The 27,209-nt window shown below is 34.6% G+C and overlaps 4 protein-coding genes across 8 annotated transcripts; 3 read left to right on the top strand and 1 right to left on the bottom strand.

The window, feature by feature from the left end:
- Positions 1 to 4,897, bottom strand: LOC129316236 (mitotic checkpoint serine/threonine-protein kinase BUB1). Of its 2 annotated transcripts, none has more exons than XM_054960551.1 (14): positions 4,753 to 4,897; positions 4,524 to 4,671; positions 3,833 to 3,990; positions 3,649 to 3,739; positions 3,266 to 3,376; positions 3,065 to 3,152; positions 2,530 to 2,633; positions 2,371 to 2,442; positions 2,198 to 2,287; positions 1,965 to 2,122; positions 1,027 to 1,081; positions 821 to 955; positions 623 to 744; positions 1 to 434 (listed from the first exon to the last, which is right to left on the bottom strand). In XM_054960551.1, the coding sequence occupies exons 1-14, from the start codon at positions 4,824 to 4,826 to the stop codon at positions 245 to 247; spliced, it is 1,596 nt and encodes a 531-aa protein (XP_054816526.1). In that variant the 5' UTR covers positions 4,827 to 4,897; the 3' UTR covers positions 1 to 244. The 2 variants fall into 2 exon arrangements, with proteins under 2 accessions (XP_054816526.1, XP_054816527.1); XM_054960552.1 differs by having other exon boundaries at positions 3,649 to 3,731; positions 4,753 to 4,892.
- Positions 4,898 to 6,891: 1,994 nt separating this feature from the next.
- LOC129316232 (squamosa promoter-binding protein 1-like) lies at positions 6,892 to 8,613 on the top strand. 3 transcript variants are annotated; one of them, XM_054960544.1, is made up of 3 exons: positions 6,892 to 7,080; positions 7,188 to 7,526; positions 7,912 to 8,613. In XM_054960544.1, the coding sequence occupies exons 2-3, from the start codon at positions 7,198 to 7,200 to the stop codon at positions 8,105 to 8,107; spliced, it is 525 nt and encodes a 174-aa protein (XP_054816519.1). In that variant the 5' UTR covers positions 6,892 to 7,080; positions 7,188 to 7,197; the 3' UTR covers positions 8,108 to 8,613. The 3 variants fall into 3 exon arrangements, with proteins under 3 accessions (XP_054816519.1, XP_054816521.1, XP_054816520.1); XM_054960546.1 differs by having other exon boundaries at positions 6,892 to 7,521; positions 7,912 to 8,052; XM_054960545.1 differs by having other exon boundaries at positions 6,895 to 7,499.
- Positions 8,614 to 11,802: 3,189 nt separating this feature from the next.
- On the top strand, positions 11,803 to 14,835 carry LOC129314792 (probable protein phosphatase 2C 58). 2 transcript variants are annotated; one of them, XM_054958215.1, is made up of 5 exons: positions 11,803 to 11,959; positions 12,703 to 12,951; positions 13,177 to 13,453; positions 13,666 to 13,820; positions 14,388 to 14,835. In XM_054958215.1, exons 1-5 carry the CDS (start codon positions 11,927 to 11,929, stop codon positions 14,523 to 14,525), a joined length of 852 nt encoding a protein of 283 aa, XP_054814190.1. In that variant the 5' UTR covers positions 11,803 to 11,926; the 3' UTR covers positions 14,526 to 14,835. The 2 variants fall into 2 exon arrangements, with proteins under 2 accessions (XP_054814190.1, XP_054814191.1); XM_054958216.1 differs by having other exon boundaries at positions 11,872 to 12,037.
- A 9,538-nt stretch (positions 14,836 to 24,373) lies between these two features.
- LOC129316398 (zinc finger CCCH domain-containing protein 2) lies at positions 24,374 to 26,197 on the top strand. The gene has a single exon (XM_054960803.1). It carries the CDS (start codon positions 24,598 to 24,600, stop codon positions 25,879 to 25,881), a length of 1,284 nt encoding a protein of 427 aa, XP_054816778.1. The 5' UTR covers positions 24,374 to 24,597; the 3' UTR covers positions 25,882 to 26,197.
- Positions 26,198 to 27,209: the final 1,012 nt, after the last annotated feature.

The raw sequence follows: 27,209 nt of genomic DNA, 5'->3' as shown, positions 1-27,209 counted from the left end.
GAACACTACAACAATCATACATGCACCCAACTGACTTTACATTTTACATACAACCTTACCTAAAACGCCCAATTCGAGATCATTACATGCCTCCTCAAACTACAAACAAGAATGGACATCAAGATTGGCATTATAAAAAAGAATGCAATTCCGTTTTTTTTTTTTTTAATAAAAAGGACGCATCATGCAATCAACTCAACATGCTGCAAGAGGATCGCGGTAACGGCTGTATAAAGTATATACGCTAAGCAGAACACAAGGAAGCCCTTTGCTTCACAAGCAACTCCTTTAGTTTCTTTATAAGCTTCGGATTGGAGCCCATATAGTCTTCGAAGGACTTTCTCAACTCCTGCAGCAGACTTCTATGATCATTGCCATTGCATTGGTTCAACATCTTAGTAAAGAAAGTCTTCCACAGCTCAACGTTCCAGTAACTGGTTGATCCAACAAGGAAGATATTAGAATGAAAGAGGAATTGCGTTGCCAAAGGAATAAGTGCTAAAACTGACCTTTAGGAGGATGGGGATAAACGGAAATTTCACACAACCCTTCCTTTAACGAATCGTAAATTTGTATAAGACAGAAGTTTCAATTTCTTACTGCCAGATATGGAGGAATGTACCGTTTAAACGGAAGCCTGGGTAGATAAACGTGGCTCCCATCAGATGATTCCTTTTTGACAATCTCCATGTAAGTATTATGCAACATCATGTGGACAACAACACAAAGACCATATGTGTCTACCTGTTGGCAGGAAGCAATGAACTTCGAAGGCATTCCAAGATGAGATCATTTGCGTATCATTTAAGAAGAGACTGACCTGAAATTTCCATGGCCTGCTCTCTTGCATCTCAATGCAACGAAAGCCAGAAGTTCTGCAGTCTCCATTGAATACCGCGTGATCCGCAAAGAGACACAGATCAATCCCTCTTCCCCAGTCTACAAGGCAAAGGCCCTGCATGATAAAATCCTTGAATAATGAATAAAATTACAATTAAGTATAGCCTATGCTGGAGAAAAACTAACCTGATCACGCCAAGGACCATTTCTGTTCAAAAATTCGTCTTCTTTAAGGTCACCACTGTGAAATTGCAAAAAATGTAAAGAGAACAATCAACAAAATTTAACGTCGATCGTGTAAGTAACTCGACGCACTGCATGGCTATTTAGAATATGCCAATCATACAAACGCTTACTAAAATAGAATCTTAGAAACTTGACGCACCGCATCGTCTTCCTTTTCATGCAGTTTTTTATCATGACGTTAATATTTGCCATTATCAAAAACTAAAAAGGCAAATTCATTTATGTAGCTCTATGGTTTTTCCGTGGTCCAATCCAACTTTAATGTTAACAGAAGCCCAATAAAATCTTGTGGATTTGCAGCCTACAATAAAGCAATAGCTCTTGGACAAAAATTCTATTAGTTCCCCGATTTTCAATCTTTTCAAGTTCTCATTTCTGATCACACACACACATTATATAATTGGGATGGCATCACATAATTAAAAATAAAATGACATCCAAATTTGAATTAAATACCATTTTATTGTACAAAAAACTATTCATCCCCATTACGTGCATTCTACATTACAATGATGCTTCGTGCTTCCGTTGCGACAGAGGAAGCTCTAGCAATGCAGATGGCCTGTATTCATGAACATAATATAAAATCTTATTTTTACATGCGGATGTAGCAAATTGATGCTACTAAGTAATGGGTAAAAAAAAAAAATGTGTACTTTGCATAACTGAGTCGTGTCTCTAAATTTGGAATGAAAATCATTTACAACCACACTTGATAAAAACAAGCCAAAGGGACAAAAAGAATAATTGCAAAGAATAGTACACAAATTCATGGTATTACTTAGAATTCAGACTATTCAATCAGGAGCCATGCCCTTAATATGTGCCCCAGTATATTTCTCCCACAGAAAGTCATTAAGCAGAGCGTAAGTTATTACCTAGCATACCGAATAAGCAGGTTATCTGGCTTGAAATCACCATGAATTATGCCAACATCATGCAATTTCTCAAGCAAATGTAGCATTTCTATGGCGTAGTAAATGCACAGCACTTCTTCCATGGATTTGCCCATGACCACATATGAATTTATGACATCCTGCGTAATATTTTCATCAGGAAACTATTACTAGTCAGGGATGAACCGGAAATAGGAGTTAAGAAAACAGCTGACCTGTAGTGTCCCATGAGCTAAATAGTCACAGATGAGTATGCTACAATCAGAATAGATATGAATTCTATGAGCAAAGCCATAGCTTGGTCTCTGATAAAATACGTGTCATCAATTCACAGTAAGTATTTGTTCAATGAAATGGCAGGTCGATGGCGTAATTGGAAATGACATACTTCACTCTCTAAGATACGTTGATCAAGCAGACGGTAGATGTAAAATTCCCATGGGAAAGGTGGCTTTTGGATCTGCCATTTAATGTTTAAGTTTCAGCCTGATGACACAATCGGTCCCCATTTGGGGAAAAATTAATTTCAATTGGGTAAATCAATCACCTTCAGCGCGACAACTTCATCGGGATTACTATTAACATATGCCTTGTATACTTGAGCGAAACCGCCTTGTCCGGCGCAACCCTTGATTTGATACTTCTTTCCACCTTTAAATGTCACAACAACGATATTCAAAAGCAACGGCATTCTCAATATAAGGAACTGAAACTTCTGGATATAGAAGAAACTGATAGAAATGATCACAAATTAATTTTGATCTCTCTCGGAAGAACCAAGTAACAAAAACAAGGAAATCTAATATTTTTACTCTGGGGAAATATTTGAAACACCAACTGACTATCTACGTTGGGAGGGGGATTAGAATCATCGCAACTAACAAATTTATGGGGCTAATTTACTCCGACAATCATAAGTTTTGCAAAAGGTTCCATATCCTTCATAAAAACAGGAATGCCACCCAGAAAATAAACAAGTAAGCCCATCAAAGTTGACTCTTCTGGTAGATCCTTTTTATGCAAAGAAAGCTGAAAAATACTCAGAATGATATTCAGATGGTACATATGATTTAGAAAATCACCTATCTCTACAATTTTATTCCTTGATGAATTCTTCAAAGAAGATAAGGCAACTTTTCCGGCATAAGCTTTGTTACTTGAATGATACCCCTGAAATGCATGGAGTATAAAATAGAAGTCTTAGTTCTTTCCCAGTGAAAACTAGTTCTGCCTGGTTTAATAATAAAGATACAAGTAAATAACCAACTTATAAAATGTCTCACATCAAATTTTGTAATCAAAGCATTTATCCTCTTCAATATATCATCCATGATTGAGGAGCTCCATGGATTAATTGCGCCATTTTCAAATTTCATGGATTCGTTATCATCAATCTGAAATAAGATAAGAGACCAGAATTTTTAAGATTGTCTATACAGTCACCCAAGTAAACTTCAGAACCGATCAGACGTAATGCTGATTAAGTATAAGACAGAGAAACTAAAGAACAATGGTATTAATTTTCATGACATATATAGCACAAATTGAAATCTATGAGGAACCCTGTAAAGTTGCAATCTGTTGGATTTTCTTTATGGTGTGTTTCCAGTTTGACTCTTTTTTTATTATTCTTATTTTCAGAAAGTAATTGTTCCAATATCCATACCTTCTGACGAGAAGCAACAGTCGCTATTTCAGAAATTCTATTGAGGAACAATTTATGCGCTGTCTTCAACCACTCAATTGGTTCTGCATTCCTAGCCAATAAAAACATAATTAAAACCTTGTGGCGCAGCTTGTGATAACAAATCAAGCTGGTACTACTGGCCATAGTTAGACCCATCACTGACCTGGAAATGCCGAGCTGATAGAGTGTGTGAGCGTCATGCAATCTCCCTTTGGATTCAAAAAAATATGCAGACCATACATAAAGTGAAGAATGATTGGCACATACATTACTATCCAGCATTTCTTTGAACACATTGCTAAAATCCTCACTAGCATCCATCTATTAAAAACGAAAATCAAGCTAAGATGTTCAATATTCTAAGTAACCAGTACGCAAACAGCTAAAGGAAAAACTGAAGAAGTAATTTGTGGTAGAAAATCATGAGGACATTGGCACATGCTAAAGAAAGTGAAGCTTCGTAGAGAAGCCAGGTTCAATCATGAAATATCTTGCAGTGTTAATTTGAATCTGAACGAAGACAAATAGAAACTAAACAAGCTTCAAGGGTTTGAATGGAATTGACCCAGTAATTATATAAACCAAAAATAAATAATAAATAAATAAAGGAAGGGTCACGAGATCCAAATTGGCAGTTTGGCCGGAGATGGAATCTTCAAGATCTTCCCTAATGGAACTAAATTCACGCAAATGATTAGAAGTTTGGGAGACCCAAGTACCGCATGATTGTGCCATTGTTACAGAGAAGAGGGAGTAATATATATATATATATATATATATATTGTGTGTGTAAACAAAACAAAAAAAGGAAATAGGGATAAATAAAAAGTAAAAACGAACGGGTAATAAATTACATATAGGAGCCAAATCTTAAGAAATCTGATGTCATTTCTGTACTGGACATTGTGCTTGAACTTTCTGATGCAATCTTGCAGAAGGGTTACAACATCCAAATTGGAAGTTCGGCCGCAGATGGAATCTTCAAGAGCTTCCCTGATGGACCTAAATTCACACAAATGATTAGAAGTTTGGGAGACCCAAATACCGCGTGATTGAGCCAATGTTACAGAGAAGAGGGAACACCAGAGGAAAGGTAAGAGAGGATCCTGAGCATCTTCGGTGACCCTGGAAATGAGGAAATTATCAACCATCGTCATCGTGCTTGCGGAACTGAAAATTGAAAATGTCCTCGTTTTTTGAAGCTGAGCATCCAAGAAAAAGCCGGGAAGTGCCGAAGTTTGAATGTGGCGGATTTTTTGAAACAAAACGCAACTGTTTTTTTGGTTCGGAAGCATAATATCCAAGACAGCGTTGGGCCTCCGAATTATGGCCAGGTTGTCCAGTGGGCTGAAACCATACGATGCTGAATTTGCAGTGACTTCGTATGGAATGGAAATTGAAAGTTACTAATTCAATAGTATCCTTACATACTAAATGAGAGTGACACGGATAATAGTGATTTGTGTTTCTTAAACATTATTCCCTCCATTTAAAAAAATAAAAAAATTAATATTTTAAAATGTAATTATTATTATTTTTAAAAGTGTCCCTATTGATAATGACTTTATATTTATTATTTAATAAAAATAAATATAAAAAGATAGGGTTAATTTGAAAGTAGGTTACTACTTTATTAAGGGGTGAGATTCAATTAAAAATGCCTTATATTTTTAAATGAAGAGAATACTTTAGAGTTTAATTTTAAAGGAAGATTAATTTTATGGTTATTGATTGTAGAGATATTTTAAAATCAAAAAATAATTGTATCCCAACATGTTTAAAAAATGTCGTTAGAAAAAAAATAGTAGTACATTATATTATCTTCTTCTTTGTAATTTCACATGCAATTGATTTGAGCAGATTGAAAGTAGGGTCCGTCATTGATGCGGAGCTTGGAAATCCTATTTTCACGACGAAAGTTTAAATTCCAAAAACAAGCTTTTCAAAAATAGACTGGGTCACTAAAGATGTTCATAAGTTCAGCTTAGTTTATATTTAAAAAAAAAACTGAACCAAATCAATCAATTCATTATAATATAAATTTATTCAATTCTTTCATCCAATCAATTTGGTTCAGTTTCAAGCCATTTAGTTCAGTTTAGTTTATATTTAAATCGAGCTTGAACTTTTTTATAAGAGATTTTTTTTATAATCATCAATATATATTCCTGTTTCTAATAATTTTTAACTACTAATTGCTATTTGTAATGGAAAAAAATATCTCTAACACAAAAAGGATTTTTTTTTACAATTAATTAACATATTTAATTATTAAAAATCAATAGTTGGTCAAAAAACATTTAAGATCAATATACTATCTTTAAAACACTTGATTTTAAAATTTAAAAACTATTATATGCAATTATAGATAATATTTAGGTAATTGTAACATATTTTTACTAATAATTTATAAATAATTAAACCTGGAAAAAGGAAAAAACTTGAGCAAATGTATTAAAATACATATAATCAATGTAATAAAGTTGGGCTGAAGTTTTTATAAATAAAAATATAAACCAAACTGAACTAATTAATCTTTTTAAAAAACCAAATCAATCCAAATCTTATATATAATCAATTTTTATCGTAGTTTAGTTTAGTTTAGAGTGAAGGTTTATATTGGCTAGGAATACCCTCACCCCTTGCGTAAGCGTAAATCCTTGTCCCCACCACTCTCAAGAGGACAGAGACAAATCCTCCCCTTACATTATAAACCCAGACGTACCAACACGCGTTTCACTCCCGCATTGGCCCTGAGAAAATATTCTAACACAAGACCAATCATGTTCTGCCACCTCACAGGTTTGTCGCTTCACCGCCTCATGGAAGAGCATAGGATCTTAAGATACCACCTGCACAACCTACCACACACGTATACTCACTCGTCCTGCCAACAATCTTCGGGGGCCCACCACTTCACGGGAATGCTCCTCCACAATTCCACCGCTTCTCTGTTTAATTTCTACAAGCGGCAGAATCCAAATATTTTGCAGCTCCCCAAAATTATTCAGCCATCATTTGGAAAACAGACGCATCAATGGAGGAAATTAACGTGACGATAGAAGCAGTTTATATTTCCGTGCCTAGGACTTGTCTAAATAATTTTAAAAAGCACATTTAAATTATATTTAAAATATATTTTATTAAATTCAATAAATAATTAGATCTTTAAAATGGACTCCCTCTCAAATGAAAACCAAATACAAACTAAAACTATTTTTTCCACCGTGCATGTAATTGATCCAGTGTTGGGAGATTATGCCAAAATGCAATTTAGTAATCTCCGATCTATCTCGAGGCACAACTCCGTGTTGTCGCGTGCGTATTTGCTTGCCTTTTTCACCGCCTCCACCGATGGACGTACGAGAAGAAGAAAATTAATGGAGCAGCTTGAGGACACTCCTATAACTTGTAGCTTTCTCGCTCACTTTTTCTCCCAATATAATTCTCCTTCCTCCTCAAACTCACTATACCTTGTTTCCTTTGGATCTCTCTCTCTCTCTCTCTACACGCTTCAGAGAGGCCTGAATGGATGAGATTAAAGCAGAGACGGTGGTGAAGAGGGAGGCCTTGGGGGATTACGATCACGAGGAGAAAAATGGATTCTTGTTGGGGGAAGAAGACCAGAGGAAGAAAGTGTCCGTGAAGAAAGGGTCTGCTGGCGGCGGCGGAGGGAGTGGTATGCGGTGTTGCCAGGCGGAGAACTGCTTGGCGGAGCTCAGTGGTGCGAAGCCGTATCACAAGAGGCACAAGGTGTGCGAGTATCATGCCAAGGCTCAGGAAGTAATCGTGTGCGGCATCCGACAACGTTTTTGTCAGCAATGCAGCAGGTTCGGGGAGTTTCGGCTTTTGGTTGGGTTTTCTTCCCATTTCTGTTCTCTGTTATTTATACATTCTTGTATCTTCTCTGGTTTTCTTACGGTTGCTCAATTCGGTTCATTTATGCTTAGGAACGATCTTCAAACTCAACGGTTCCTGTTTTCACTTATTCTTTTTTTTTTTTTTTGAGCAAACTGTTTTCACTTATTCTGTTGTCATGATTTGGAAGGAGAAAATATTCTTCAGAATATATCAGATCGATTGTTTTTTTTTTTTTCCACATTGTGTCAGAAACATAGTATTGGTTCTCTGTAGATTGAAGATGATATTATATAATACATATATATATATATATATCACATCACATGGGGTATGTGTAGCGTATGATATGATACTTTTGTGGGGTTTTTAATTGATGTGCAGATTCCATGAGTTGGGTGAGTTTGATGAGACGAAAAGGAGTTGCAGGAGGCGTTTGGCTGGGCACAACGAACGACGAAGGAAGAGCTCAGTGTGTGAGACTCAGGCAGAAGGGTCGAGCCAGAAAAGAACAGGGATGACTCAGCTGAAGGACATGGTTTGTGGTGACGATAGAGGCAGAATTCAGATCAGTATATAAAGAGAACGCCTTCTTTCAGACAATTCCCCAATAAGATGAGAACGTGATCGTTCCATTGATTGCTCGCTTTTCTCGTAAAGCATGCTCTCTCTCTTCTGTCATCCTGGGCATGTGTTCTTTAATTGCTCCTAATTTCTGTGCGTTTAGATCGAAGACTAGTGCACTGATTGCAATAACATATTCCTTCACTGGAGTTACTGTTGCCAGTCCAGCAGCAGACGTTATGATTATGTACTTCTAGTTCTACTCATTGTGTTCAATCAATACAATGCGCTTTACGTGAATTGCTTTTTCCTTCCTCCACCGTGCTTTATCCTGCACATCCACGAGAGAATCAATTTGACTGGTTTAGCCATTCTGCATAGTATAGTGGGCTCGAGGCTAAAGGACTAACGTCCACTCGACGATCATTCAGACTCTGTCCGGTCAATTCAGTTCACTCGAATTTTCACTCGCATGATGTACTACGTGAGAAGATGATCATCGGATCTGGCGACTTACTAGTTTGTTGACTTGATTTTCAGATTGTTGAATGCCCCTATGACTTTTTTTAATATGTAAATAAATATATAAACTCATGTTAATTTGCGAAGTTGCCGTGGGTAAAATGTGTCCTGCGCAGAAGGAGCCAACATACCTTTGTATGCTAATAAAACAAAAAATGATCAGGAAAATCCGAAAATGTCTTCTCTGTCCCGCTTGAATCCGAAAATTCATAGTGTAGTGTTATTTTAAAATTTTAGCCTTGTAATTGTTAAATTATTTATAATATTTTCATACAAGATGTAGCAAAAATCCAATAACTTACCTAGTTCCAATGCAACTTGTACAGGAATTAACGTTTATTATCCAATATATATATATAGATAAGTTCCCCACCTACACGGCTATATATACTAGTATCTAAACCGAAAGACTATTATGTCTTGAATAATTTTTTGAATAAAAATAGAGAGAATTATTTTAAGCTAAGGCCAGGTGCCTCCCAATATAATTGGACTTGCAAAGACAAAGCGATATCATGAGCCCACTTCACTTATATATGGTTTTCGCATACTTGCATATTAATCATTAAACTTTTCTCCGAAACCTGGTAAAACAGGAAATCCCGACACGCAAAAAATAACAAGAGAGAGAATTCAAAATTATGGTAAGGAAGGATAGAATTCTGTTCTCGGGACTGTATCCGCCACGTTATGATATGGACACTTAGAAGGGATTACTCTACAGTTTGACAAGCGGAAGCTATTGTCAATGTCAAGTATTCACGAGAAGCGCAGTCGAATTGACAGTTACAGAACGCTGCAGAGTTGGAGACTACGTTGAAATGTATAGACGGCATGAGTAACATGAGCAGGCTTTACCGTTGGAGCATCTGCAGATAAGGGAAAAGGCATGGTCTTGATCAAAAATGGCCCCCCATTTGAAGTCATCATGTCCTCTTATTGCCAGTCCATGTTTGTTAGTTGTTGTAACCATAGAATAGATAACTAGGTACTATGATTTATAAATGACGTAAATTTTTTAATTTAAAATTATATTTATATACTAATGGGTCTTTTTTCAAAGGAAAAAAAATCAGAACCATATAATTTCTTTCTCTATGCATGAGCATAGAGAATGCGTGTCCTCGGCCCCCATTAAACATGAGGTAAACTCTTTCATATGAAAAAAATTCACAGATCAAATCACATAAGTTATGATTTTCATGGGCATCTTCAAGAAGTCATGTATCAAATCACACAAGCATGCAAAACCTTTTGTCACAAGGCCGTTGCCCTCTCATCAAAAAACTAATTCAATGAAGTGTACAACGTATTTGCTTTTATGCTAAGGACTCTACTCAAATTTATCTGATGTAAAACATAATAATTATCCCAACCAATCCATGACACTCTTATCACGAGTGATCCATCAGAAGGATTCATCGACTAGACAAACTTGAATTCAACTCTAATATTACTTTGTTATGAGGCCATTATTATCTCCCCAAAAAACTTTTGGAGAGGTTGATTACAAGATAACAAAGAAAAAGAAGGATCTCTACAATAGATATCCTTGGCATATAAATCAAGTCAATGATGAGGGTGTCATTAGATTGGGTGAAGAAGAATGTCATAACTTGTGTCCAGAAAGAGAAAAACATGTAAGCCTAAAGTGTTTTTATATCCAAAACGATATATAGAATTTCAAGAGAGTTCAAAACATATGAATCTAATATGTTTCGAGATGTTTCAGAGGCATTTGAAAATTTCAAAATAGTCTAGAAATATCTAGAGAAATCTAGAAGGGCCTACAAGATTATAGAAACTCATGGAGAAACATTGATATGTCTAAAATATTATGGGATATTCTAAGATGTTTTCAAATATTTCACACATATTTTAAAAGTTATATTTTAAAAATATACTTATAAATGTCTAGAATATTGTATTAGATGTTATCATAGAATATTGTAAAAAAGTATTGTAAATTGTTATAGATTGAATTGATTTCCACCATCCATCAAGAACATAAAAAAGTTCTTGAATAATGGGGCAAGTTTGTAAAAACTCACACCCATTGTTTATAATCACCAAACAAAATTGTAAAATTCTTTCACTCAAGTTCTCTACAAGCTTAACATTCTAAACTTTTTCGTTTGCATTTTAAAGATTTAGCTGACTAAGTCAAAATTAAAAGATTGGTTAAATTTAGATCCACACGGTCAAGAGAAATTTTAAAGATGTGACACTTTATCCTAAAACAAAAACAAAAAAAAACAAAAAAGACAGCCTTTCTTATCCATTGTATCTTGCTTGCCAGGCCTTTTATATGCAACCAATGCATGTGCTACAAGCATTTATATGGTAGACATGGATAGAGTGGTCATCATAAAGTAGGCTAAAAACCGGCATTTGAGTTTTTGACAATTGTGTGGTTGTTCTCAACCAAAGCTTGTGCTTGTCCGTGACTATAGATGTTATTTAACGATGACTCTCTGAGAAACAAAAGTATCTGAATTAAATATAAAACTACGATGCTTTTTTTAACAGAAGAAGAATAAGAAAATTACATAGAAATTAATTGCTTAAAGTAAAAAATCTGGATCCATACCAAACAAACCTCTTGCATGACACTGTACATCAGCCAACAAATCCAGTACATCAATCAAAAGAAGTGTTCGTTCTTTTTCCGCATTAAAGTTGATCAATTCACAGTCAGGTGGTTGTTAATGACTGACTCAAGGCATCAACTAGCCCCGCCTCTTCCAGGTCACCCATGAACATGATTATGATCCATGCAACCACGTCCCTGCAATCATAATCCACTGTTTTTTTTTTCCAACCCCCTTTCATTAAAAATCACGAATGTTTAATTTCTGAATATTTGATTGATTCAAGAAATGCTATTAATATTAATTTTAGAAAAAATATTAAAAAATTGTATAATTGTAGTGGTTAAGTTGAGTACGTGGCAGCTTTAGAAAAAATAGATTTTTTTCTGAAACAAAGAGAGAATAGAAAAAATTTATTCGCTTTCGTGGAAAATATTTCCGTGGACCCAAACAGAACCGAAGAAGCAAGTGGGAAAGGAGAAGCTAATGCGATGTATGATGTGAAAGCAAAATGGGGGGGGGGGGGGGACTAAGTCTAGAAAAGTCATCCTTAAGAACGCGTTCTTTTTCAAATAACGCGGTCTTTAAAATGTTAAAGTAACGGGGAGGTCACGTGCTTCAAAGTCAAAGCTTCCTTATTTTACACCTGTCCTCTCTCCCTCCTGGATCTTCACTTTCGCTCTCTCTCTGCAGATTCTCATAATCTCTCTTGAAATTAAAACATGACTGGCAGAGAAATCCTCTACAAGATGAAGGTAAGTAGGAGAGCATCCAATCTTCTCACGCTTAATTGAAAGTGCCCAGCTGTTCTAATCCTTCTTTCTCTTCAGATGGTATAGTGGATTTGTTCACGGTTCCTTTCTGCAATTGCAATTTCTGGCCATATTCTGTAGTTATCTTCAACTTACCGATTTGTTTCCATATAAGTGATGCAACATGTTTAGTCGTTCGATTAGTTTGATTAACAGTATTTGAATTTTGAGCTTCATCTTGGCAATAATAATAATAATAAAAGTTAGAGCTTCATGTATTTCTGTTGTTCTTTTGGGTTTGTATTTAAATATTGATTCTCTCTCCTTGAGGAACACCACGATATAGTGTTGTCTGGTTCCATAAATTCGGGGCTTTTTTGTGCATTGCATCACATATGGTTAACCAGAATGTTGACACAGATGAGGAGTGTGCTTTTTAGTTTTTAGCATATTAACGACTTAATTGATGATTGGAGAAACAGTATATGGTCAAGATGGCCATAGGGACCTGCGCTTTGAAGAAATTGAGGTGTTGAACTTCCAGTGAGGCAATACCATTGAATATTTTTTTCAAATTCATATCCTTTCACAAAATGAAATGACTGTGAAATGACCGTGTACAATTTAATAATCCGGGTAGTTTGTCCTTTTAATGTTGAAAGTTGAATCCACGAGGCTTCATTTCAATTCCAGAGCCTGGCTTTCAAAGTAAGAAAAGCTGAGATTGATTTTAATCTTTCTTGTAGGCCAAAGCTGGATTTGGGACATCAACACCTGACACAGGAAAAGGAAAAGGCAAAATTTCAAAGCATATCACGCATGGCTTTCACTTAATGAAGGGAAAATCAGGCCATGCTATGGAAGACTATCTAGTTTCAGAATTTAAGCAAGAAAGGGACAAAGAGTTGGGACTGTTTGCTATATTTGATGGCCATCTGGGTCATGACGTCGCAAGCTATTTGCAGAACCACCTCTTCGACAACATATTGCAACAGGTAATGGTCAGACTATCTCAAATTTGGTAACTGTCGGATACGTTTGGATTGAGGAGAAAGGAGGAAAACTTTCATTTTAGAGCTAATTAAACCTTTTCCTCTTTCCTATTTTCCTTAATCCAAACAAAACCATAGTTTTGATGCTTTCCATGATAGAGTTTTCCTTTCTTTTAAACCTGCTTCGATTGTTCTTCTTTGATGCATTTTTCACTTTGCTGCAAGCAGCCTGACTTCTGGAATGACCCAGAAAGTGCAGTAAAGAGAGCTTATCTTACAACAGATGAGAAAATACTGGAACAAGCACTTGTCTTGGGACGAGGAGGATCAACTGCAGTAACTGCAATACTTGTTAATGGTCGGCAGCTTGTAGTAGCAAATGTTGGAGACTCTCGAGCTGTAATTTGCAAGAATGGAAAGGCAGAGCAACTATCAGTTGATCACGAGCCTAGCAAGGAAAAAAGGTTGATCGAGAGCCGTGGTGGTTTCGTGTCAAACATTCCAGGTAGCCAGCCCAGCTGTTTGAGATGTTCTTATGGTTTTCTCTCAATGCAAAACTCAATTTTCTCAAATTCAGAAAGCCGCGCGGTTGCATGAGTTAATCTTTTAGGTTTTTCAATAACAAGTACTTGACTTGCTGTAAATGTTGAGTCCTGTGTTCTGATCTGTTCTTGATTCTGGTTTTCAAGAGTAGTTCTGAATTCCTGTTTCTTGCAGGGGATGTCCCCCGTGTAGATGGGCAGCTGGCAGTAGCTAGGGCTTTTGGTGATAAGAGCTTGAAAATGCATCTTAGTTCGGAACCTGATGTGGTTATGAAGGAGATAGATGATGACACAGAGTTCCTTATTCTAGCAAGTGATGGAATATGGAAGGTCAACTTTCTAGCGATTTTCTTACTCTCCCATTCCATGCTTTATATTTATTGAAAATAAACAATGAAATGAGTTCGGGTAAAAAGCATACCAGATCTTGGCACAGAGATATCAACCCAAATGCGCCTCACAAGAGAAAGATAGAGGAAGAGAGGAATAGGGTGAATGTGAATGATTATTGAACTCTAGTGTGTCCTCTCTGTCCTTCACCTAGCTAGCTCTATTTATAGCATGGGTGAAGTTATATTGGGAGCCTTATCGTGATAAATCTAGTCTCTTGATGAGAGATGGGATATAAGAAGATAAATCTCAATATAATATAATATCTTATTTCATAATATATATTGGATTTATTCAAAATTAAATCTTTATTTAATCTTTGATTTGATTAAAACTAATTTAATCAGATATTGAATTAAATATTTATTTAATTTAATACAATATCCGGATTCCAATCAAGGGCGGGTATTATAATAATCTAACAATATTCTAATATACACTTAATGAAGAGGAGGATTAAAAGTTTTCAATTTTCGGTAAACATAAGATTTTTGTGCACGTTGACAGGTTGTGTCAAACCAAGAAGCAGTGGAGTCTATTGGACAAATAAAGGATCCTCAGGCTGCCGCGAAGCGCTTGATAGATGAGGCCGTGGCTAGGAAGAGTAAGGATGACATATCCTGCATTGTTGTGAGGTTCCAATGATATGCTCTTGAAAATGCCTGGCAGCATTTTCCCCAGTGGTGCACAAGAATCTGATGTGCGAACATCAGATGAGCTAAGGAGGCTGCAGCGCAATTGATTGTGTGTATAAATGTCGGATATGCTTCTACTTTTTTTCCTCAAGATTCTTTAATGTGTATGTCTAAATGAATAGTTCGGATGGTTGCAGCCACATTGCAGGATCTGCTTCATCTGTTTAGAATTTGTTATTTTATTGTATCGAGTGCCCCTGCTTTGTAAGATCATTGTGCTCGAATATGGCTAGCTTTTAAGTTGCCTGTCCTTCTGGTTCTACCTCCTTGCAAAGGCACGCTTCTTAGCTAGTGATTACAATTCGTTATCCACGTGTTTATTGATTCTAAGCTCACAGGGTGTGCCTGTAAGGAGGGCTTTGAGAAATCCAGTCTATTCGTTTGCTGAACCTTAAACAGAAGCAGACGATGGGGCTGACGAATTCGGTCCTTGACGACTCGCTTGATGATAGTTGTTTTCCTTTGTTTCTTTGCCTTTTGTTGCCATCTCTTTCATCGGATAGTCAGATCTTTTTTTGTAAAAGCAATCGATTTATTCACTCTAATTAAGTAACCAGCTGTAATAAGTAATTCTTATAATTCAAACTAATTAATGTAACTGCATCTATGAGAGAATTTATCCCTCAAAAGCAGAAACAAGAGACACCAAGTATTGTTAGAGTATGTAAGTGGGCCTAAGATAAGCCTGGCCCATAATTCTACTTAACAGAAACAATCTATATCTGGGATGCCAAATGAACAGTACATGAATAGTAAATTATCGAAAATGCTCCTAATTTTTTTCTTGGAATTTTATATTACCTTTACCAATTTTGGACTTTCAAGTCTACAGTACATGAACAATTTTCAATCGATCAATTCTATATCAAAAAGTTGGTGAGCCAGTCACGGTACATGGACAGTACACTGACAAAAGTGCCCTCCAGTTGATGCAGATACTCTGCTGCTTCCTTGGTTTCTTTTAGCGTAGCTTTTACAGAAAACTGGCTGCGGTGGACTTGCTATGGTACCCCTCACCGATTCCATTTCACTTATTCATTCTCGCTTTCCCACCTTCTACCATCAATTCTATCCTCACATACTCTCCCTCGATTGTCCTCCTCAAGTCTCGTGGGAGGGATTCCCACTTTTATCGGAAGACAAGAAGATTTAAGCATAGGCCTGGCAGTGCTTTCTTGGGTGCCAAGTTGGGTTCCCACCTCTCAGTTTGAAGTTCTTGATTTCCGACTTTTACCCATTTCACTCTTTCATTCCCCCTCCCGCCTTTTGTCATTAGACTATAACATTCTATAGCTCCCCACCATCCGTCTCCTCCCTCCACCTCACTCTCTCGAAGTTCGAATTCTTCGTCCTCCATAGCCGCTCCACAACAAGGTCTTTCGTTTTTTCTTCCTCATCATCCTGTGCGTCAAAATTTGACTTTTTTTGTAGGTTTTATCCATGCTTAGTTGTATATCTTGGCTTAGATGTTACAGTATATGTTTTTCCTTTTCTGGTTGTGCCATGAGTAAATTAGGACTTCCTAAACTTTCTCTTCTTCACAAACTTGAAAATTAAATTAAATTAAATTATAATAAAAAATTGAACTTGTATTTGCATTTTTCTAGAAAAAAAATTCCCTTCATTGAAGCTTCCTATAGTAGCTGATTTTCAGTTAATGATGATGTAGCTAAATTCAACTTCAATGAATATGTCAGTAGGCTTGATTGATAACATCCCCAGCCAATTAAGCAGTCCATCATGGACCTCATTCAATAATCTAATAAGCACGATTTTAAAACAATGGCACATGTCCATGTGACAAAAACTTTTCAAGTTTTTATATCCAGTGCCACTTATTTATTCATCACCTTATAAAAACATGTAAATATTGTTTTTAATTTTACAGACACTAAATTTCTTTATTAATTTTTTCGTCCACAATTTTTATTGATTTTGGCCAATGATATTGCTTGTAATAAGTTTCAATTTTATCTATAGGGAAAATGCTTGACAAAGCATCGGAATCAACTTTGCTGTGTCTATTCAATATTGGATTGGTTATGGGAAAGTATTATTGCCATAATATTAATTATTTTCAATTCATCTTTGGGCAAAGAACCTTGCCTACAGTAACATCAATTCAGCTATTGGAATGATAAAGGTATCTTCTTATATATTTTGTAAATAAAATTAGGATGTGTGCACGCGCATGCTTTTAGTTGATTGTTTGTCTTTTAAACTTCCATTAAATTTCCTTATCATTGGTACTTAATTTTGGTTGAGTGACATACTGTGTCTACATTGTAAGATGCTATTTATATTATTTTCTATGCATGATTCTCTTGCATTTAGGAGGATCTTATTTTCTGGAGGTTTGAAAGAAGTTTGAAAATTAACTAAAAGAAACACATGTTTTGGTGTCTTTGTGTGTTGTCTATTTAAAATATGTTATTCATCTATGTTTTTATTGACGCAAGAAAATGAGTAATTAAGTCCTTTTGACAATACAATGACAGAAGCATGGTCAATTGGGTCTTGTCTTAATTTTCTTTTGAACTAATTACGAAAAATGCACATAAAAACAAACAATAACATGCCATGCATTTTAAATGTAATTGATGTCACACTCTAAAATATAAGAGTAAGCAGCATAAGATATACACCTAAACATACATCATTTAAGCCTAACTTAAAAATGTTTCATTAAAAAAAATACTTTTCATTTAAATGAAGCCTTAATATTTTAGTAAAAATTTCAATAGTACAATACAATTTTTTTAAGAAGTATTATAAAATCTAGGAACTCAACTCCTTCGAGCTAGTAGATAAAATATTGACAAAATAAAGATCCTAATCATAGTCTATATGGAGTACCTCTAACATTATTTATAAAAGTATAATATATAGATTAAAATTTTACATAAAAAATAGAGATTAACCAAAATGGTGTCACAACATCAATTCAGTAGCAAAATTCCTTGAATGATCTGACGGAGGTACAAGCTATTTGAAATTAAAATATTTTTCAATAAATAATATCCTAATCATAATATTTTGCAAATTTGAAATGAATAAACTTTAACATATACATAAATTAAAGATAAACAATTCAATATAAACAAATTTATAAGCTCAGAATAAAAATTTTATATAACTTTAATAACCTAAAAATTTAGATCTACAATGATAAAGCAGTTTTACATTTAACTTTAGCTAGTTAAAATGATTGAATAAATACATAAATAAATAAAAATAATAACACTTGCTAATTAAAAATCATTAGAGTGTGCAATCATTAATTAATTTAAAATTTATATTTTTAGAGATTTGTCAAAACAATTCACAAATGTGGACATACAGTCCATATTAGTAAATAACTAAATGCAGCTTATACTATGAAGACAAATATGGATACACAGTCTACATGAATAATACTAATTAAACACGGCTCAAAGCCACAAAAATAAACACAAGTATGAGACTTACAAATAACAAATGTGATAACAGAGCTTGTGAAAATTAAATTAGCTATTCATTGACCTTGACATGTCAAGGGCTAACAGAACTGCCATTAATAACTAGTGTCTTATATAAAATTCCCTTTAAATTTATTTGCAAACATGATAGAAAATTATCACTATAAAAATACAGTTCTCGTTTTTAAAGTCAAACTCACATGCATAGCTTTAAGTATTAAAAACTTGCTAAAATAAAATCTCGCAACTAATGTCCATATTTGATATTTATTGATTAACTCAAAAATAATTAGAGTTGATAAAAATAATCTCATCATTTTTTTTAAAGTATCCTTCATAAGGAAAAACATATATACATGCCATAATTCAAATATCCTTCAATATCTCTTATAATTTCCCAAGATAAAATAATTTAATTAATAAAATATTAAATACGTAATATAATTGTTATTGAATCATCTATATAAAAAAAATCTTGAAAATAAAATTTTATTGATAAATTAATTGGCATGTTATTCATTTGCCTAAGATATTCTCAAGTACACAAATTACTCTTAATTAATTGCTTTTGTAATATTATCCACTTTTTAATTCCCTAATGCCCAAGTGATATTATTGTTATTTTTTTTTATACATTTTGCAAACCCAATTCTTTAAGGTAATTTAGAAGAATAGAAAAGAACATCTCCAATATGTTATCATTTACAATAAAATTATGTGTTGAGTTTAATCAATAAACCTCTAGAATACTTGTATAAACAATAATCAAAGTTTTAAGTCTTCTTATAGAAAGCAGACAACTTTTACTATGACTTATTCCACTTGCCTTAACCTCCTCTTTTCCAACCTTCCATCAAACACTTTATATATATATATATATATATCTCAAGATTACTATAAGAACAAACAAACATGATCCTTAAATTTTCAATCACATATCTTTTTCAAAATTCTATAAATTCAAATATACTTCCTTTGTAAAGAATAAGTGCCTCCCATAACTATAACTAACAACCATACAAACATCACACGTATTTTGTCACCATAATCAAGATTTCTCCTAATAAATATTTTTTTGAACACCTTACATGCATTAATCTATGACTAAAATTCTAAGTTCTTTCTCTTCAAATCTCCTTATAATATATAATAGGATTTTGTAAGACATCCTACAATTTCAATAAACTTACTTCTAACACTAACACAACAAATATATATCTATAATAAATTTGAAATTACCTAAACTTTATTACTCTATTAATCCAAAATACTTCTATAACCCATTTTATCGAATATCTAAAGTGCACACCAAAAATGAGTCATAAAACAACATTATAGTTTATAACCATGAGCAATTCAACTCTCAAGAACTCAATTAGTTATACATTAGTTCCATAACCAACAATTTCTTGTAACACTCAAGTCAACACATGAATAAACATTATCCAAACCATTTATGCTTCTCACGAGAATTAATGAAATCTCACAAATCACATAAATCAACAAAACTCCCCTTATCAAACATTTTATCAAACACTTTATAGACATTAACTTTCAAATTATTACCAAACTTCTTTCCTTCCAATTCCATTTCCCAAAATTCTCCAATATAAACCTTGGAATGACTATGCTTCTCAAAATAGTAATTAAATCCTTTTTTTTAACAAACCTAAATCTTTCACGGTATAAACACATACTTACATGTTACAAAATTTCAATTTAGTTAACTTGAATATTTCCAAATTATCTCCTACCCGCATAATAATCTCAACTGAGGATGAAATTAAAATCCCAAAGTAGCCATCACTCCAATCAACTTTTACGCAGTAACTAGCAAGGGAAAGAAAGTGGAATCTCAACTCACCAAGATAACTAAGGAATGAAAGGCATAACTTGTAGCTTCCTCGCGCCAAATCGACGATTGCAAGACAAGAAAAGAAGGGACTATGGCATGCAAAAATGAAGAACGAAGGAGAATTTAAAGAATAAGGGGCTATGTTTATCATTATAAATGCTGCAACAATAGCGACTCTGACCAAGAGGCTCCGGCAACGGACATAGCAGCCATAGGTGGCGTTACACAGTAGTTAGGGGGAGCAAATGCATCCCTTGGACCTAGGAAAAATTACAAGAAAGGTTTATGTGTTTCAATATTTTGCACCCCTTAATCAAAATGTTTTGCACCCCTTAGTCCAACTTTATAGATGTTTGAATTCCAAAAAATTTTATACTCTCTTAAAGTTAGAAATGATATTATCAGTTGCCATAATAATGATAAAAAAATCCTTTTCTATTATGAAATTTGTAAAAAAAGCAATTGCAGAATGTAAGAAAAATTCATTGATGAATAATTGTCTAATAACTTATATTAAAAAAATATTGTCCTTAATATCAATTTTAAGATGACTGCTTAACGATTCCATTTCATGAAACCACGCAAGGTACAATATATTTTTTAAAATTATTAAATTATTTTTAAATTATTAATTTTTAAAATATTGCACCCCATAACTCAGGGTCTTGGCACCGCCACTGACAGTAGCGATGCAATACATGAAAAAGTCTGGTCAAATTGCTACTCCAAGAAAAAGGGAGGGCCTAGCAACGAAACAAGGGAAGGAGGAGAAGACTTAGCTGTTACACAATAGAGGAAAGGCAAGGGACCAATGGCAAAGGCGGGTAGGAGCGATCACGGTGCTTACGCACACCCACATTGGTGATGAGCTACAAACTAGGAGGACAACATAGGACAGAGGTTCGAAGCTTTTGGACACCCAAGGCTCTCTTGCTCTCTCAATAAACACTTAAAGCACTGTCTAAGCTAGAAGGATTTAAACATTAAACCTCTAGATGTTCTATTCCAAGAAATATTTGAGAACATTAAAAATAGATTATAGTTTTTTTTTGTGTTATACCTTACACTAATTTTTTTAAAACTCTTGCTTTTGGTTTGTACTTTTCTACCAAACTTAATTACAATTATGTCATTCACATTTATTATTTGTTTAATGGGTCAATCCAAGTAAAGACCACACACAGCAAAAAAGCAAAAAGAAAAAAAAACTAAATGACATATTAATATTATTGATTTTAAATACATAGTTAGGACAACAACAATGCTTAAAATACTTTATAGTATAGTTTATTTTACAAAAAAAGTAATTTTGAAGGCACATGTAAACTAATCATATTAAATAATATCTTGCCCGTGCATTGTATGGGGCATGGCACTTATTGAGAGTTAAATCAAGCATGTTAATTAATATAAATGCACGGGGCATGGCACTTATTGAAAGAAATCAAGCATGTTAATTAATATATATCCTCTCTGATTTTATTTAGGTAAAAAGAGAATTTTTTTATTTTATTTATAAGTTATACTCCTTTCGTTAAAAAATATATGGCATTTTTTGAGGAGTTGGATATTAAAAAATATAAGACATTTTTAATCTTTTGAGGTGTAATTATTGACTTTTTTTTTTCAAAAGTGCCTTTATTAATAATGATTTTGTATTTATTGTAGGGTGTTTAATAGAGATAAATATAAAAATATAAAGTTAGTTTAAAAGCAAGTAACTACTTTATTGAGGAGTGAGATTCAGTTAAAAATATCTTATATTTTTGAATATCATTAAATTTTTATCACAAGTTTTCACTTTGATTATGTTAGATATTATTGAGAGAAAATACATTATTAAAATATGTATATTTAATAGGGTAAAATTAAAAACTTATTAAATTTTTAACCTAATCCTTGATTTAAATGAAACATGTTAAAAATGACTTAAAAATTTAAATCTTGCTGCCAATGTGAGTTTTTTGTTGGAAATCAATTTGTGGATATCTTTGTAAATATTTTTTTAAATTTGAAGGCATGTCCTAACTCTGATGAGCTCCAATACCTTACTTCCTTAAACTTTTGGTACATAAAAAAGGAAGAAGCTACTTATAAATAGTATCAGATAATAAATTATGTTGTACTCAACAAAAAGGAAAGTATTATCTCAGTAAGATTAATCATTCATATAACCCTCATTCTCCCCCTTTTTTTTTGGGTACTGGGATATCTTGCATGGTATTATGTGTTTCATTTGTAAAATTTGATATAATGCATGGGATTTATTTTGGTCACGTTATTATAGAATATAAAATGATAAAATAAAATGGTAAATTGACTTGAACTGAAATCAGTGAATCACATAAACCGTTATAGCATGGACGACGGAGTCGTGGGAGTGAGCAACGAGTCAATCAGAAATGGAAAAGTGTCGTGGTTATTGAATGATATTGTTTTTGTTGGGAGAGAAAGTGCTGGAAAGTTAAGACTCACAATGGCGTGGTCCTCAAAAGTTCGTTCCAGGTGATTTTGACTTGGGAGTACGTTTCCAGGATAACTGCCAAACTTCATTGAATGCGAACCAATTCGTTTAATGAATATTATGGGCTTCACGTCATCTGGGTTCGCTGAAATTAATGGGCTCGGTCCAAACTCTAAGGCTGCCTTACTCTTCCCGATGCTTCTTAACAGCCTAATTCCGACCATGTGGCTGTGTCTTGCCAGCTAAATCTCTGATTGGCCTAAATGAAACTGCATTTCTTGGCCCAAAAAGTGAGAAATCCACGTGGCAACATATCCATGAGACCATTATCATTACGGAGAACCCGATCACTCACCGTGTCATACATATCAACCCTAAATAAATGTTTCTTTTATCTTTTCCTTTTAATGTGAGCTTCTAGATCGAACCAGTGGATTTGAGCAATGAATATACGGCTCCCCCCCCCCCCTTTTCTTTTTTGACCTGAAATACACAGCTCCCTTTAAAAACATTGCAATTTAATCTTTGGAATCATAAATATAAGTTCCTTTGACTATCATGGAGTGCCCATCTCCCTTCACGCCATTTCTCTTGCGTTTTTAGAATTAAAGTGAATCACGAGTTTTTGTTAGTTATTTTAATATCATGTTATATTTTATTCCAATTTCATGTCATCATTTATTAAAAAAAAAAAACTAAAACTCTGTTCAAGTAATATGAATATTTTGAAAGTTCGTTAATGTTAATAAATGTCTCTAAATACTCCTGAGCAAAGTTATTAAACTCATGCATTTGAATAAATTTGTGAGAAGGATGTAAATTCAAAGCTTAACTTAAATTATGAACTCATAAGAATTTATCTTTAACATATAAAATATAATCATAATTTAATTTAAATATAAATTATTAAAATTAAATTTATTTACATTCATATATTATTATACTCAACATAGAACTTTTAAAATAGGCAACCTTATTTTTCATATTTTTATTTCCTTTTTTATCAATATTAATTTTTTTAGTTTTATTTTTCATTAAACCTGATCTTACTGCTTTTACGAATTAAGTTTTACACAATATATATCTATTTTACTCAACAAGTTTATAAGTAGATTGGCGTGATTTTATAAGCCAAAAAGTAAAATTAATAACTTGAAGAGTCCAACTCTCAAGTTTAATTGAGTTTTATATGATTTGAAGTTTATAAGCGAGTTAATATAATTTTATAAGTTAAAAACTTAAAAATAATAAACTCTTAAAATTAGTTTGGGAGTTTAATAACAATGCCCTTAAAAAAATATAGCCGTCTAAAATCCAAGCTAAAGTCAGTGATTATTTATAATAAAGTTAAGCAGATGCTCTGAAACGAAACAGAGTAAATACATTTAGTTCACTGTCATAATTGAGCAATTATTATTAATATTAAGATAATAAAAGAAGATAAGGAAGCAGTTAAAGTGAACTCGGATATGAATCTTGAAAACGCAGCTGCATAATCTTTTGTTTTGTTTTTTAAATGAAAGAGCTGTTCAAGCTAGTCTGAATTTCATTAAATCCTTTTCAAGGATAATCATAAAATTTTAAAAGAGACAATTCATAATAGTTAGTTCTTTGATATTTTTTAAAAAAATAAATTATAAATATTAATTTTAGAAAATTGTGAACAAGAATTTTTATTAAAAATCAAGAGTTGCATTTATAATTAAATATTTTATTTATAATTAAATTTTTAATTATTTGAATTGATATTTGTAATAAGTTAGTGAAAATTATATTGATTATTGAATCAATTAACATATTAGTTTAAAGATTAAAACTATAGTTAAATTAATATCAAACCTGTCGTTAATAAAATATTTTATTAAACCGGGCAACATATTAATATGACATTTTACTTTCGAACTTTCAATATGTAAATTATTTTCCAGTAATAAAAAGAATAAAGAAAAAGGAGGGGGGATATGGGAAAGGTGGGGAGGGAGAGAAGTGATCTGGAATATTCAGGGGAGAGGAGAGAGAGATTAAAAGGGGAGGGGAGATGAGACGGCAACACATAAGCGATACTTCAATTGGAGCACTGCCACATACCCTCTTCTGCATGCTCATCTCTAATCTGATGCAGCCACGCTTCTGCTTCTTCCTCTCTCTCCCCTTCCCCTCCTGATCTCTCCTTCCTCTTATATATCCCTCCCCCTCCTCTCCCTCCATTTCCGTCCTCTCCATTTCGATCTATCTCCCCTTCATCATGAGCAGCGTCTGTGCTGACCAGCACAAGTTCCATCCCTTCTCCCCTAAGAAGTCCCTCCTCGACATCCCTCCCCGCAAGCTCCTCACTCGCCGTTCCGCCGCCGCCGCCGCCGCCATCCACGACCCCGACATGTTCCCCGACTCCCCCTGCTTTTCCTCTTCCGACGAGGCTTTCCTTCGCAAGTTTCTCCCCCGCAACAACCTCAACGCCGACTCCGACTCCGACGACTCTGATCTCTATTCCTCTGATCACTTCCGCATGTACGAGTTCAAGGTACGCCGATGCACCCGCAGCCGCAGCCATGACTGGACCGACTGCCCCTTCGCTCACCCCGGTGAGAAAGCTCGCCGCCGAGACCCCCGCCGGTATCACTACTCCGGTACTGTCTGCCCCGAGTATCGCCGCGGGGGGTGCAGCCGCGGTGATGGCTGCGAGTTCGCGCACGGCGTCTTCGAGTGTTGGCTTCACCCTGCAAGGTACCGAACTGAGGCTTGTAAAGATGGCAAGAATTGCAAGCGAAAGGTGTGCTTCTTCGCTCACACTCCTCGCCAGCTGAGAATTTTGCCTGTTAATTCTCACTCCCATAGTTCTTCGTCGGCCGACCATCACGCTTCGTGCAAGAATCATAACAAATTCATGAACCCCGCCTCGGGATCCAAGAATTGCTGCTTGTTTTGCCATCACTGCTCTGCTGGTTCCACTTCCTCTCCGACGTCCACGTTGTTTGGGATGTCTCACATGTCGCCGCCACTTTCACCGTCGTCGTCCCCTGTTTCACCTCCTCTTTCTCCGGTGAAACTCAGGTCAACCGCGAACGGACTGTCGCCAATCTCTCGATACTGTGACAGACTCCCAGGATGCGAGACGTCTAGTAGGTTGGTGAATAATCAGGGGGTGGTGAGCTACAAAGAAGCTCTCACAGAATTAATGAGCTCCTTGGAGGGTCTGAATTTCATGGAAGCTAATGCTTCGCCTGTTTCTGCCACGAAATCCCAAAACCTGCCTTGGCTCGACATGTCTTCAATTAACTGTGAAGACCAGCAGCAGCAGTTCATTCTTTCACCCGCCACTTCTTTTAGCTGCGAAGATCAGCAGCAACAGTTCATTCTTTCGCCATCCGCTCACACCCCAACAACAACCTCTGTTTCTTCAAGCTTCTCCAATGGGAAGTTATATGCGAACAGCACGTTCCTCAGCAGTGAGAACAGGGTTGTTTCAAACGATAACGGGTCCGTTTGCTCAGCCCCGGATCTCGGATGGGTCAACGATCTGCTGATGTAGAAGACGACGAAACTGGTGATGATGACGATGGAAAGTGTAAATACAATCGAGCGACATTAAATGTCTGGCGCATTGTTATTGTTATTGTTTTTAAGTTCATTTCTTTGTCTGAATTCGCAGCTAAGTTTGTGACTATATTATATATATATATATATATTCCTGTGATTTAATTTACGCATTTAGATTTGAATGTCTTGTGCAGAGGGGAAGCTGATTCATGGAGTAAAAATGAGCCATGATTTTGTTTTCTTCCATCTCCTTGCTTTGCTAGTGGTATTACGTGTCAAGCCCAACCTTAATAAAAGCCTATATTTATGGTTTGCGTAGTCGTGCTCCATCCATGAGATATATATTTTGTCATTCTGTTAGTAGCTGCTGGTAAGGTGAATCTTTTACACATGGCAGGCATGCAATGTTCGTCGTGGTTTCATTCTGGAATCTTGTTGGCTATAAAAATGGAAAGTTGTGCCCGTGTATATTGTAATAATGCTTATTAATAAGTCAAGAAAATGACGAGAGGCCGACGCCTAAGTAACTGTACAAAAATATTTAACTAATCTAATTCAATTAGATTCAATGACTATACGATGACTGTATTTAATACAACACTAAGTATATGTAGCAGTAGCATTTAAACCGTTAAAATTATTAAGTATATGTAGCATTTAAACTGTTAAAATTTAGATTAACTGTTTCAGGATCATTGATTTGAATTGCAACGGTTTAAATATTTTATGTATTTAATGTCTGTATTAAATACAGAATCCAAATTCTCTAATTACTGTACCAAGAGGCATTTTTAGCCTTTGCAATAAAGGTGCAAATGAATAAAAGGCCTTTCACTTTTGCTTTACAGTAGTGTAAGAATTTGATTGTTTATGGAGACAGGATATTATTGTGAAGTTCTTACTTCTATAATTATAGATATGAATGAATTATAGATGAAGAGAGTGAAAGAGAACTTAACTGTCTAGCATGTTTTGATTTATAAGCGTGATATTGTTTTCCTTGGCCAGACAGAAAGACACAGTTTCAGAGTAAGTTTATTTGTGTGCGATTCGAGAATAATTTTCTTAAATATATACTGATATACCGATGACATTCATGCAGTGAACAAGTGCTAATAGTCTGAGTGAGGGAGGCGTTTCATTGTTTGCATTCCGATTCTGCCCCCAGAAAGAAAAGACTCTGGGAATGAAGCAAGGAATTATTAATACCCAAAACTGTCACATTACCAAACGGAATTATGACTCAAGTTGCGAGACCACCTCAATTAATTGGGTGTTGAACTAAACGTACGAGTTAGTTATGCATGATGATGTTTAGTT

Source organism: Prosopis cineraria, unplaced genomic scaffold (genome assembly GCF_029017545.1).
Source record: "Prosopis cineraria cultivar Desert tree isolate PC_DT_omini unplaced genomic scaffold, ASM2901754v1 PC7, whole genome shotgun sequence".
In the NCBI taxonomy this organism is placed as follows: domain Eukaryota; kingdom Viridiplantae; phylum Streptophyta; class Magnoliopsida; order Fabales; family Fabaceae; genus Prosopis; species Prosopis cineraria.
The sequence above is the reverse complement of the archived record's forward strand: the minus strand, read 5'-3'. Positions and strand labels throughout refer to the sequence as shown.